Source organism: Aythya marila, assembly GCF_965140915.1.
Source record: "Aythya marila genome assembly, chromosome: 14".
NCBI lineage: Eukaryota > Metazoa > Chordata > Aves > Anseriformes > Anatidae > Aythya > Aythya marila.
Window position 1 is genome coordinate 8227465 of NC_139055.1, and position 14135 is coordinate 8241599.

Genomic DNA, 14135 nt, shown 5'->3' on the forward strand with positions numbered 1-14135 from the left:
TTGATGGCTCACGCCGCCTTCTCGGCCGACAGCGGCACCTTGTGTCCGATCGCGGCTCCTTCTCCCGCCAGCGGTTTCCTCCCGCGGCAGCTCTCCGAAGGATGGGACGTGGCCGCTCCCGCCCGTCCAATACGCTCCGGGAATTCCCACCAGAAGGTTTTCGCAGAAAACGTCTCTGACGGCAGTCTTCTTTTTCTTTCTTTTTTTCTTTTTGTATTTTTGTTTTCTTTTTCCTTAAGGCACTGTAACTGACTTATACTTACCAAAATGTTTCCTAAATGCCTCCATTAACCCAGGAATCACACCTGGGAAGATCTTCACTCAATACACCCTCCTCCTCCACTTCTGGTCTCCTGATTTGGTTTTCCCTACATGTTTCTGATGAGGTGTAACTCGGCCTCCTTCTTTCATGCTTTCTCTGCAAAGAGAGTTCAGCTGTTTCCTCTACAGAAGAAGACAATAGTCTCAGGTCTCCATCCATGGAAAGAACACATGTTCACATGGAAATAGTTTTTTGACTAGTGCAGCAACGCTGAAAACAAGCAGATAATGCTTTCTTTGGCGAGGCTTTATGACAGCCTTTTGAGATATAGGTCCAACCTAAGAATCCATCAATGCATAGAAATTCTGAAGACTTCTAACTCCATCGCTGACTCCCCAGTCCCCCATGCCAGTCTAAATGTAACTCATATGGCATAAATCCTCCCAGAAAAGAGAAATAGCACAAGGAAACAGAGCTCTCTACAACTCTTTATGTACCTTAGTAATGCATTCCCTGGGAGTTTCGTCTCTCACTTGGAGCTGCACAATAAATAGCAAGTTCTTACCTTTTTAGGCAGGCAGGTGCTCACAGGGCAGCCTTTCAATGAGTCCGTTACCAATAGCAACAAGCCCTTGCAGGATGCCCCTCAGTAGTACTCAGCCACACATCGAGGAACAAAGGACAACACAGAAGGGTTTCACCACTGCTCTGTCAAGGTATAGCTTGTCTGACATCCTATCCCCATGCCCCCACCGACCCACTGAGATGAATACTTCAGGGACCATTCCCTACACAATTACTGATGCTTGCTGCTATCCCTACCACAAAGGCCAAGCAGCAACATGAAACAGAATTTCACACAGTAGCCAGCTGCTGGGTCTAGCACAGAAACACCAGTGTCATAACATCAGATCAAAGCAAAACAAAGACGCCAAATGCTAACCAAATGCTACCAATTATGACAAACATGTCTGTGATAGTCCATCTTTAAATACACCAGTATCCACATGGCTAGTATAAAGTTATTGATTCATTCCTGGGTCTCCATTTTCAGGAGTTTTAAGGGATATTTTGGGGGACCACTGACCATGATTTCAGCGAAATGGAACTAGACAAACAAGCAGGTTTTCTCCAGCCTTAAGCTTAAATCACAGCTTGTATTGCCAGTGTTCTTGTATCCACTTCTACGAAGAAGGAAACAAAAATTAAACTTGAACCCTCATGGTGTAATTGCCAGGTAAACCTTATCTTAAGCAACTGCAGGAAAGCTACCCATCGTCACGCCAAGGGGCACAAATTATGAAATCAAACAGTTAACAATATTTGGTGGAGTGGCTCTTACGATTCCCAACACATCTCAGAAAGGCAAGTTTAGGGGGAATTGGGAGTTTCAAGTGTCATTCCAGTTCCTATTCGTATGATCGCCATAACACGCACACATACACACAGAAACACAAAATAATCCTTTTTTTAAAAAGTATTCTCAGGGAAGAAAAAAGAAAGCAATACAAAAGCTACTTCTGCGAGGTGGACGGAATTTGCAGAGTCAGGACTAATTATTGAGTTGTTTTCACATATGTACTCAGTCACTCAAAATGCAGACCTCCATCAGTGCATCTTGCCTAACAGAGCTATATCACTGCATGCTTTTCACACCTACCATAGTTCATGCTCTTCTGCCCTTAAGTACCTTGTATTATAAAGTGCATGTACCCCTTGCTTGCAAAGGGGTAACATGAAACATTTCTCCTATCTTTTCCATGTCCACAAAAAATCTGTAGTATTTCATAAATCTATTTATGTGTGGTGGCTTCATCCAGCTGCACCACACCACAACCACTCTCTCACTCCCCCTCCCCAAAGGCTAAGGGGCGGAAAACAAAATGGAAAGGGATCAAGGGCTGAGATAAGGATAGGGAGACCACTCAATAATTATCATGGGCAAAACAGCATAGGGAGATTAGAGAAATTTATTACCTATTACCAGCAAGTTGGACAAATGTGAAACAAAGAAAACAAACTAAGAACATCTTCCCCCCATCTACCCTCTTTCACCATTCTACCCTATTCCTCTTGCCACCCCTCAAGCAGCATAGGGGAGCAAAGAATGGGGTTGCAGTCAGTCTATGGTACTTTGCCTCCACCACTCCTTCACAGTCACTCTCTGCTCCTGCTCCAACATGGGGTCTTTCCCACAGGATGTGGTTCTTCCCAAACTGATCCTGTCTGGGCTTCCCACAGGAAGCAGCTCTTCAAAAACTGCTCCAAGTATGGATCCATACCACTGCTCCAACATAGGTCCCCCATGGGCAGCAGCCCCTGCCAGACCAGCTGCTCCTGTATGGGCTCCTCTCCATGTGCTACAGCTCTGGCCCAAAGTCCGCTCTGGTGGGGTTTCTTCACGGGCCGCAGCCTTCACGAGGTCATATCCACTTGCTCCACCGTAGGCTCCTCCATGAGCTGCAGTGTGGAAATGTGCTCCACTGTGGTACACCATGTGCTGAAGGGGAACAACCTGCTCCATCATACCATAGGGGAACTTCTGCTCCACAGGCCACAGGGGAACTTCTGCTCCAGCACCTGGAGCACCTCTTCCCCTCCTTCTTCACTGACCTTGGTGTCTGTAAGGCTTTTTCTCATTCCACACTCTCCAAGCCGCAGTTGCACAGCAGCTCTTTTCCGTTTCTTAAATCTGCCCTCACAGAGGCATACACAGCATCATTGTTGCATTAAAGGGTGTAGCCAATAAGCCATTATAAGTCCAGTCATATTCAGGGTACTGAACTATCACAATTATGGATGCACAAATAATGTAGCACATGCTCACTCTAGTCGCATTCTATGAACAGCCACATCCACACTTAAAGAGTTCAATGAGGTTGTGTTCAATGAGAACTATCACAGCTAGGTTCAATGCAATCTAGTGCAATTTATTAAAGAAACAGGTACACAGGTTCTTTCAATTGCCTGCAATCAATTCACTGTCTGCAAAGCACATTCAAATGCCAAAAGTATGAGTAACACAGCCTGGTTATTAATGCATTAAAAAGCACAAAGACTCTATCGAGATTTCTAAGTTTCCAAGGGAGGCACTTGGTATAACCAACTGTCCAATCTTACCCAAAGGCATCCCAATGCAGGGCACAAGAGGGACTCAGCCTGTCAACTGATTCCAGAAGTTCCAATGTTATGTTCCGTCACATCCCCTCTCTCTTAAACCAGTTTATATTATTTTCTATATTTTAGGTGGAGCTTGAGTGACTCTGGTCATGCATATATTGGTTATGATTAGTGGAAAGTTTTCTTGCTTTTGTTTAAACCACAGAATCGCAGAATTGTAGGGGTTGGAAGGAACCTCAAGAGATCATTGGGTCCAACCCCATGTCAAAGCAGGTTCCCTAGAGCAGGTTGTCCAGGTAGGTGTCCAGATGGGCCTTGAATATCTCCAGAGAAAGAGACTCCACAACCTCCCTGGCCAGCCTGTTCCAGTGCACTGTTACCCTCACCATGAAGTTCTTTCGCATGTTGATGCAGAACTTCCTGTGATCCATTTTGTGGCCATTGCCCCTTGTCCTATCCCCACAAATCACTGAAAAGAGGTTGGCCAAATCCCTCTGTCTCCCACATTTAAGATACTTGTATACATTAATAAGATCCTCTCTCAGTCTTCTCTTCTCAGGGCTGATCAGACAGGTCTCTCAGCCTTTCCTCATAGAGGAGATGCTCCAGGCCCCGCATCATCTTTGTGGTCCTCCACTGGACTCTTTCCAGAAGATCCCTGCCTTTTTTGTACTGGGGAGCCCAGAACTGGACACAGTACTCCAGGTGAGGCCTGACCAGGGCAGAATAGAGAGGAAGGATCACCTCCCTTGACCTGCTGGCCACGCTCCTTTTGATGCACAAAAGGTATAGACTCTGAGAAATTCAGAGAGCATGCTCAGTGAGGGGTGGTTGCACTTTGGAGGCAGGTACCTTTTGGGACAAAGATGTGTTTTGGTATTATAATGATATTACAATGAGCAAAGTTCACTAGAGTACAGCACTTTGTCAGAAACAAAACAGGTCGTTGGCTCAGGGTAGCAAATGTGCAGTTTATCAGTCTCAGCATGCACAAGAACAACCAAGTTCCCATCTTGTCACAGAGCCTAGCCGCAGCATCTTCACTCCGCTTTACACTCCATACTGTTCCTTAGAGTCAGCACACCAGGTCCCCTAATGTGATTAACATCTAAGGTGGGAGGCCTAGGGAACATTTAGGTAGTGCAGCTACGCTCCATCCTTCTTCATCTGAAGAAGTTTATAGCTTCTTCAGTGCTGTACATTTTCTTTGAAATGTGAATATCTGTTTAATTTCCAAGTCACCTTAGGCAATTATTCCACAGTCCCTTACTGGCTCAGATCTGGACAGTGGTGGGTCCCTTTTGAGCCAGCTAACATGGGGCAGCTTCTGGATTCTTCTCACAGAGGATAGCACTGCAGTCCTCCCGTACCAAACCTTGCCACATAAACACAATATATTATGCCACACAAGACCAACAAAGAAGAGCTTGGAGTAACAACCATGCTCACCTTGCATAATCACTAAGACAGAGGAGAATCCAAGAGGAGGAGAACAGAGTACTGATCAAGAAAAGGCTTAAATCCAGCACTTTGTAGCAGCCAGAAGAAAAGGGGCATTAGAACTGGGATACCAGCATGACAGAAAAGCATACACAAGCGAAGACACTCCATACAAGATGAAGGGAAGCTCTAAGAGTTATGATTAACTACACAGATGGCAGGAAGACCAAAGCTGAGAGCTTGACCAAGATGATAAGGTCAATACTGCAGATGGGAAGAGAATTCTGCCAGGACATGTGACACTTAAGGCCTCCTTCAGGGGTCTCAAAAACTCATGGTAAGTGACATTACAAACACTGCAAGACCTATTAACCCATGCAGCTGAGTAAATAAACAGGGCACCTGCCAAGAACTAGAGACAGAGTTTATGACGCAGACCACCTGGGTGGGTAAATGGAAGATTTTCCATTTTTTTACATTTTCCATTTTTCCACACCACCAAGCCGAGCAGATGAGGAAAACAATGTTACCCAAAAGTGACTGTGCTTGAACAGTAACCAAGCATTTAAGGGTAGGAAATGACATCTTTTGCATAGGGAAAACAGTGACATGGATATGTCAGCTCTATCTTCAGTGCCAATCAAAAGGGTAAGATTTATGATAACACAGAAGAAACCAATCTCTTTCATTCCTCTTGAAAGAAAGGCCAAGATGACTTTCAAATAGAACTTTGTATGTAAGCTGTTTCTACCCTAATTAAATTCTATACAAAAGAGAAGACCAGGAAGATTTTCAGAGAATGCCAGCATGATGACCAAAGCAGGTTCTCTTTAAGGGACACTTTCCTGTTTTCAAAGAGAAAATGCTGAAATGGCCTACAGAAAAGGTATTCAAAAGCAGGAGAGCTACGAAGACTGGGAGGAAAAAAAGATATGAAGAACTAGACTGGAAAACAACCCCAAGAAAACACACCCAACTTCCAACATATCTGCCTTTTAGGATGGTCTCAAGGGGAGGATTCCACTTGTCACATCAATCACAAATTTTCCTCTATTCTCCCCATTCACAGCAGACTTCTGTAGAAAATAAAATTGGGAAAGGAAAAAGGAAAGCGTCCTTGCGCACCCATGTCTTTCTCAGAAACAGAAGTAACGACCATGTGAGCATTCATATACTGGTGCTAATACGATGGCAACTGACCAAACAAGGGCTTCATAGAACCATCTACAGCGCTGAAACCACATCAAGGGGAAGAAAAGACATTCCTGTATGACTCGCAGAATGAGAAAGAACAGACAAAGGGCAGAAAGAAAAGAGAGCAACAAGAGCAACGAGACAATGATAGAAAGGCACAGTGGGGCTGGGAGGCACCCTTCACTCCAACAGCTCTCCAGGCTGAATTAAAGCATCCAATGTCTCATTTCTCCCTACTTTTCAACACACTTCCAGAGGCAGAACATTCTCCGCCACTTCTACCAACCTTTCTATCCCTCATCACACTGCATATTACCGGGTTCATGTAGATCAGCTTCCTAAAATTACCAAAGAACACCACCTCGTGAGAGACCCACACTCACAAAAAAAAGCCATAGACCGCATTGCCGCATAGAGCTGCAACATTCATAAAACCTACTATATTCCAGAAGATTTTAAAAATAAGAAATACTCTGATGGCACTCACCCGGAGGAGCCACCAAGCTCCTCGGCACACACAAACGGGTCTTTCTGCAGGTTAAAGAATTCTAATACAGGGAAAATGAAAGAGTGGCTACTTCATACCATCAGCATTTGATGCCGTACAATGGCAAAAAACATCTTACAAAACAAGGAATACGCGTCAGCACAAAGTCACCCAGGAAAAAGAATAGAGCTATGCGAATTCTACTAAACATTCACATAAGCATACACAGAACGCAAAACAGTCGAGTACTCACTTTTAGAACAAGAAATACGCGTGTCTAAAGCGAAAACCAAGGCTACATCCAGAAGCACTAAATGGCTCGCAATCTCCTTGTAAAATTACTTCCACATCCACATTGTTTCAATGACCATCCTGCCGTGAAATACCATCGGAAAACAAAAGAACTGGTAAAGAAAAATAAATAAATGAATAAAAATGAAAAACAAGGGGCAACCTACCGTGCCTGAAGAGTACGGGGAGAGCGAAGGTCCCTTCTCGGCAGAACCGTTTTCTGCCGCGGGGCCGGGCGGCGGCGGGCAGTTGGGGCTGAAAACCATCAGGTCGCTCTTGCCCGCGCCGTCCGCCACGCACAGGCTCCGGCTCTGGCGCTGCGAGTACGACCAGCTGCCCACCTCGCTGGCGCACACCAGCGTCGCCGGCCCGGGCCCCGCCAGCACGGCCGCCCGCGGCGCCCAGCGCGACGCCCCGTACAGCACCACCGCCAGCAGGAACAGGCTCGACACCGCGCAGATGGCCACCACCAGCCACACGTTCGTCGCCGCCGCCGCCGCCGCCGCCGCCGCGCCGCCCTCCGCGCCCGCCGCCGGCCGCAGCCCCGCCCCCGACGACGACGCCCCCGCCCCCGCCGCCGCCGCCGACAGCGCCGCCTCGGCGCCCTCCACCAGCGACACGCTCAGCGTGGCCGTGGCCGAGCGCGACGGCTCCCCGTGGTCCCGCACCACGATCAGCAGCCTCTGCCGCGGGCCGTCCGCCTCCTCCAGCGCCCGCGCCGTGCTCACCTCGCCGCTGTACAGCCCCACGCGGAACGGGCCCTTGCCCCGCGGCTCCCACAGCTCGTAGCGCAGCCACGCGTTGTAGCCCGAGTCCGCGTCCACCGCGCGGATCTTCGCCACCACCTGCCCCGCCGGCGCCCCCCACGCCGCCCACGCCCACAGCGACCCCGGCGCCGACGCCGACGCCGACGCCTCGCCCGCAGCCCAGGGCCCCGGCCCGCCGCCGGCAGGCGGGAGCAGCGCCGGCGCGTTGTCGTTCTCGTCCACCACGAACAGCTGCACCGTGGCGTTGCCGCACAGCGGCGGCTCGCCCGCGTCCACCGCACGCACCTCGAACTGCAGCACCTGCAGCTCCTCGTAGTCCAGGGGCCGCAGCGCCCACAGCCGCCCGCTCTCCGCGTCCACCGACACGTAGCTCGACGCCGGACGCCACCCCGCGCCCGACCCCGCGCCCGACCCCGCGCCGCCCTCCGCCACCGAGTAGCTCACGCGCCCGTTGCCCGCCTCGTCCGGGTCCCGCGCCCACAGCCGCGCCAGCTCCGCGCCCGCCGCGTTGTTCTCCCGCGCCAGCACCGTGTACACGGCCTGCGCGAACGCCGGCGCGTTGTCGTTCACGTCCGACACCGGCACCCGCAGCCCGCGGCTGGCGCGCAGCGGCGGCGCCCCGCCGTCCTCCGCCCGCACCTCCACCTCGTACTCCGACACCCGCTCCCGGTCCAGCGCCTCCCGCAGCACCAGCGAGTACGAGCCCGCGAACGTCGCCACCAGCCCGAACGGCGCCGGCGGCCACACCGCGCAGCCCACCCGCCCGTTCGCCCCCGAGTCCCGGTCCGACACGCTCAGCAGCGCCACCACCGTCCCCACCGACGCGTCCTCGGGCACCGGCACCGACAGCGACGTCACCCACACCTCGGGCGCGTTGTCGTTCACGTCCAGCACCTCCACCACCACCTTGCAGTGACCCGACAACGGCGGAACGCCCTTGTCTCTCGCCGCGATTTGTAATTCATAAAAGCGCACTTCTTCAAAGTCCAGAGGTCTCCGCAGACAGATCTCCCCCGTCTGCAGATCAATGCTGAAGACATCTCTCTTGGTAGCAGGAACTAAACTGACGATACTGAACGAGAATTCGTGATTAATTCCTTCGTCCGGGTCGGTGGCACCCACGTGCGCCACGAGAGTCCCCTCCACCGAGTCCTCGGGCAGCCGCACTTTATACACCGACTGGTTGAACTGGGGCGCGTTGTCGTTCGCATCCAGCACCGACACCAACAGCTCCACCGTGCCTGTCAGAGCCGGCCTGCCCCCATCAGTCGCCGTCAGCACCAGACGGTGCTCGGCCAACGACTCGCGGTCCAAACCTTTCGTCAGCACCAGGAACAGCGATTCAAGATGTTCTTCACTCCGCTGTAAATCCAGAGCGAAGTGGTCGCTGGGGCTGAGGGTATAGGAGAGCTGCGCGTTGGCTCCGATATCCGCATCCGACGCGCCCTCCAGCGGGAAACGGGATCCCGGCAGCGACGATTCCGCGATGCTGAGGTTTTTGGTGGCGGCGGGGAAGAGCGGCGCATTGTCGTTGATGTCGGTGACCTCCACCTCCACGTGGAAGACGCGCAGCGGCCGCTCCAGCAGCACCTCCAGGCGCAGGGCGCAGGGCGCGCTCTTCCCGCACAGCTCCTCCCGGTCCAGCCGCGAGCTCACCACCAGCGCCCCGCTCGCCCCGCTCACCTCCACGCTCGCCCGCCGGCCCTGCGCCACCAGCCGCAGCCGCCGCGCCTCCGCCTCGCCCGCCTCCAGGCCCAGGTCCTGCGCCAGCCGCCCCACCACCGTGCCGCCCTTGGCTTCCTCCGGCACCGAGTAGCGCACCTGCCCGCCGCCCAGCGCCCAGGCCGCCTGCAGCACCAGCACCCGCACCACGGCCCGCACGCACACCACCATGGCCGCCGCCGCCGCCGCCCGCGCCCCGCACGGCTCCCAACGCCGCCGCCGCCGCTCTCCTGCCCGCCCCGCGCCGCTCCCCCCGCGCGCACAGCCGCCCTTCCCGCCGCCCCGGGGCGGAGCCGCCCTCCCGCCGCTCCCGCGCCGTTCCTGAGCCTGCAGCGACACCGTGTGCTCCGACGCCTCACTCGCGCCCGCCGCCGACAGCACGCCAGCGACACCGACACCGCCGCGCGGGACACGACACCCCCGCCACTCGCGGGACACACCACGGCCACGCCCACGGCGCCGACACCGACACCGAGCCCAGCACAGCCCGAGACAGCAGCCGCACACCGACCGGCTCCTCCCAGCCCTTGCTTGCTTCCTTTCCCGTCTTTCTCCTCCTTTAATTCTCCTCCATTGCTTCTCCTCTTGCTTGTTTTTCTGCTTGCTTCTTGCTTGCATGCTTTCTTCTGCATGCATACTTCATTCCTTCTTTCTCCCTTTTCCTTCTCGCACTTTTTTTCCTTCTCTCACTTTTTTCCTTCTTTCTGAACCTTATTTCCTTCTTCATGTATCTTCATTCTTTCTCTCTGTTCCCATATTATTCCGTTATTTTATTTTATTTTTTCATTCGATTTTCGAATTCGATTCATTTCTTCCTTTTTAATTCCTATGTTACTTCCTTTTTTCTTTTACTTCCTTTCAGTCTTCCTTTCAGTCTTGAGCGGTGTGTGTGCTCCACATGGCACTCCTCGCACATCAACAGGCATTACAGCCCTGCATGCATTACGCCGACGGAGGCTCCTCCTTGATTCTTTTCTTGCTTGCTTGCTTCTTTCCTTTCTTTCTCTTCTCTCCTCTCTCCTCCTTTGATTCTCCTCCATTCTCTCTCTTGCTTGCTTTCCTCCTTGCTTCTTCCTTGCCTGCGTTCTTCTCGACATCTTTTTTTTTTTCACTTCTTTCCTTTTTTCTGCAACTTCATCCCTTCTTGATATACCTTCATTGTTTCTCTTTTCCATCGTTATTCCTTTCTTTATTTCTTAATTCGATTTCTTTTTCCCTTTTCTTTCTATGGACCTTCCTTTTTTTCTTTTATTCTCTTTCAGTCTTTCAATTCCTTCTTTCAGTCTTACAACTTATTCCTGGTTTCCTTCTTTCCTTCACTCCTTCTATCCATCTGCTTCTCTCCCTCTCCTCTTTACTTCTCATGTTTCCCTTCCCTGTATTAGCCTTCATAACCATTTCACTCCTTGCCCTTTTTTTTCTTCCTTCACGTTTTTCCCCTCCTAAATCAAAATGCCATCCAAATGCCTACAATATCAATCGCACCATCAAGCACAAACATGACCTCAGACAAGCTCTCTTCTTCAGCTTCGTCATGGCCTTTCATTGAGATCTGTACAGTGTTCCTCAGCACTCATGAGGACAACATCCCCCCAGGAATTACTCCTCCAGAGAATTCGCTCTCCTCCTCTCAATAGGCCACTGCAGACCAGGATACCAGGATGCCCACTGCAAACAGGCTCCAAGGACTCCAAACAGCTCAGGTGAGTCTTTCATTTGGCAACTCAAACCCAGCACACCCCAGCTCACAAATCCTCCAAAAATGGAAAAAACAAAACAAAACAAAACAAAACAAAACAAAACAAAACACAGGGCAACCACAGTTCGCTTGCACTCCCACACACCTCAGGGAAGATGCATTACTTGGCACTCACTTGCCACCCACATGCTGAGTGGTAAGCTCTTGCTTTCCTTTTCAGGTACACATCCACTGCCAGAAAAATCCAGCAGGAAGATCCTCTGGACACAGGGCAATTACTCCCACCAGAAACATCTCATCTGTAATGTGAGCTAACCATCACACAAACCAGCAACTCCACGAAGGTAACAACACTGCTTTTTCACTGAAAAAAATACCTTGACCACCAACACCCCTACACCCCCCAGAGAAACAGTACAATCCCTCCTTCACATGTCTTTCTAGCCACCTGCTCACACTGAGCTGCGAAGAAAAGGGAAAGGACTGAGATCAGGCAACAGGACTATGCTGCTCCAAACCTACAGCCTACAGCCTCCAAACCTAGGCTAGATTCCGTCCATCCAACATGAACTTATTGCTGTTGAATAGCAGAAATCTTGCATAGCTCTCTTGAACACATCTTCTCGGAGTACGAGCCACTTACCTATAGGATCAGTGCTTGTTTGCTTAGAAAAAGAAGAGTTTCTATGACAGGAGAATGGCTTCTAAAGCACAATTTCTTTAAAAGCTATCAGAGATTTCTGGGGAAGATGGATGGAAATTTTCCTTCAGATACGTAACACTTTGGAAGTCATTAGACACCACGCGCTGCTCCCATACCAATGTTCATGTTTTAGAATGAGCCATGCTACAAGAGACGCACCATCTTGACCAAGGCCAACTATGCAAGAGCACAGACTGGGGAAGTCAAATGCACAAAGATTACACGCACCCCATCATGTCTCCTTAGAAATGTCCAACATTTCTGATACCAGGCAGACACCAGGGGAAGGGACTCTTGCACATGGGAGAAACTGTTCTCCCCATTGGAACCAGCATGCTTGTCTGAAGGCTCCAATCATACAGGCATTCCCCAGGAACTGGTCAGTCCATCCAACATAACGGGAAAACAACTAAACAGTAAAAAAAACATACATCTCTCTCAAACACATATTTATTGTGTATGAATAACTTACCAGTAGTATCAGTGGTTGCTTACTCAGAAAAAGGAATAAATTCATGGATGGAGAATTTATATAAAAGGGAAATTTTCGTTTAAAGTTTTCAGTGATTTCTAGGGAAGCTGGACTAAACAGAAATCATCGAGTTTAGCAAAAGATCCCCAGTCATGGGAGAGTGAGCTGTGCTTCCTGACATGGAGTTATCACAAAGGAAGCTATCATGCAAGAGAGGAGAAAATGAAAGGATCCCATTCCCATTCCCACTTCAGCAAAACACGAGCTTTGCCAAAAACATGAAGACAGTGATCGCTTCTTCCTCTCCTCCCCATTTCTTGGCAAAGGCCACACTGTAGCTTCTATCCAGCATCTCCATTTCCCACACGCACAAGGCTCATTTCCTACTCAACACCATCCTGCCCATTGCCAAATGCCCGCCATCACTCCAAGCTGCTCGCAAAATTACTGCCACAACACCTGGATGTTTTTCCACCCCACCAACAGAATCCAGCTCCAAACCTAACTCTGAGCATCACCCTCTGCACAGCCTCACGTTCTCCCACCACAAACGGCACTCTCAAGGCATTAAACTGGCTCAGCAAACTCTGATGGAAATGGTGAAAGCTGGCCCAATGAACAACATTTACAACAGCTTCTGCTGGAGCAGCCACTCCTCATGCTCAGGAACACAGGACTCAAAGGCCATCTGACAAACCACTGAAAGAGCTGGCCTGTAGTACAGAAGAGTGAGATGAAGGAAAACCAAGTGGGCAAACAAAAACAAAACTCTACACAGAACCTTGCAAGGTCCTGGAACATCAGGCCAGGAATTGACACAAATTGCCTTCCTTGGAGACACACAGACCTTCACAGGATGAGGCCCTCACCAGCCTCATCTAACTGCAGTGTTCTTCCCGCTCTCAGCAAGGAAACCACGGACGTCCACGTGTCACCTTCAGCACAAAGTACCTTAAGATCCTATCACATGGGAAACAAGAGGCAGACCTGAAAGCCAATGGCATTCTCTCAATGACAACCTCTGCTCTGAACATTGCAAAAAACAGCACCAACACACACACGGCCAACTACACAAGTGTCTGCCCTCTGTCAGCAGCCACAACTCAACAGACTACATCTAATCCACCGTTACCAATGGATTTCCAATATGGGAGATGAAAAAAGTAGAGTGGGGAGTCGGATATTTTCATTACAGGAGAGATGAAAACTATAGTATTCCAGTCCACTTCATTGAAACACAAGCTCTGGACAACATTGAGAATACAGACAGCACTTCTTCCTGTCTATCTCAAGAATACAACCAGAGGGAAGACTGCAGTGACATTTTGACAACTCAGGAAGAATCATCAATAGTGGAAAAAGCTCCTGCCTGACCAACAACACTCCACCTTCAGACAGACATGATTAAAGGTGCCCACGAAGATACCTTCACAAGCAGAAACATCACAACAACAGGGAGTGAGAACAAGCAGAGCTTGATTGCACAGGACCCTCAGGAAGCTCATCGTTCTTCATATATGGCCTTGCTGTCTCCAGTCACTTGACTGGAGGCCCCTGAGGTTCCATTCTACATAAACCATGCTGCCATGCTCTCAACTTACTCAAGCTTCATCCACAGGCAAGAAGGGGATCCCCAGGGAAAATACCAGGCAAAGACTTGAAACAAGAGCAAGGAAGGCATGTGGAAGCACGAATAAAACTCTGCCTCTCATCCTCAGAAAGAGCTCACAGATGAATTTATGGGAATTCGGAGAGGCTCCTGGCTGAAGAGCACAGTGTGCCAGGCTTCTTCTCCATGTAGTCCTCTGGTATACTCTATCCTGTGAAATCAGATCTCCAGGACAGAATTTCCAAACCAGGATTGAGGAACACTTGGATGCATGCTAACGCAGATGGAAAATCTCAAAAACCATGATTAGCAGATTACCACCCAACCACCAAATAAAAAACAAACTATAAAACCATTTTTACTACACAG

At 50.2% G+C, this 14135-nt stretch overlaps 2 protein-coding genes across 2 annotated transcripts in view; both read right to left on the reverse strand.

Annotated features, from left to right (window-relative positions):
* Positions 1–14135, reverse strand: part of LOC309883364 (protocadherin alpha-C2-like) — a 156014-nt gene that overhangs the window by 98542 nt on the left and 43337 nt on the right. The window lies entirely within an intron of this gene.
* LOC309883651 (protocadherin alpha-2-like) lies at positions 9–11978 on the reverse strand (the record flags this gene model as incomplete). The annotated part of the gene is made up of 4 exons (XM_082771912.1): positions 6962–11978; positions 6504–6547; positions 6333–6354; positions 9–134 (listed from the first exon to the last, which is right to left on the reverse strand). Exons 1-4 carry the CDS (start codon positions 9917–9919, stop codon positions 9–11), a joined length of 3150 nt encoding a protein of 1049 aa, XP_082628038.1. The 5' UTR covers positions 9920–11978.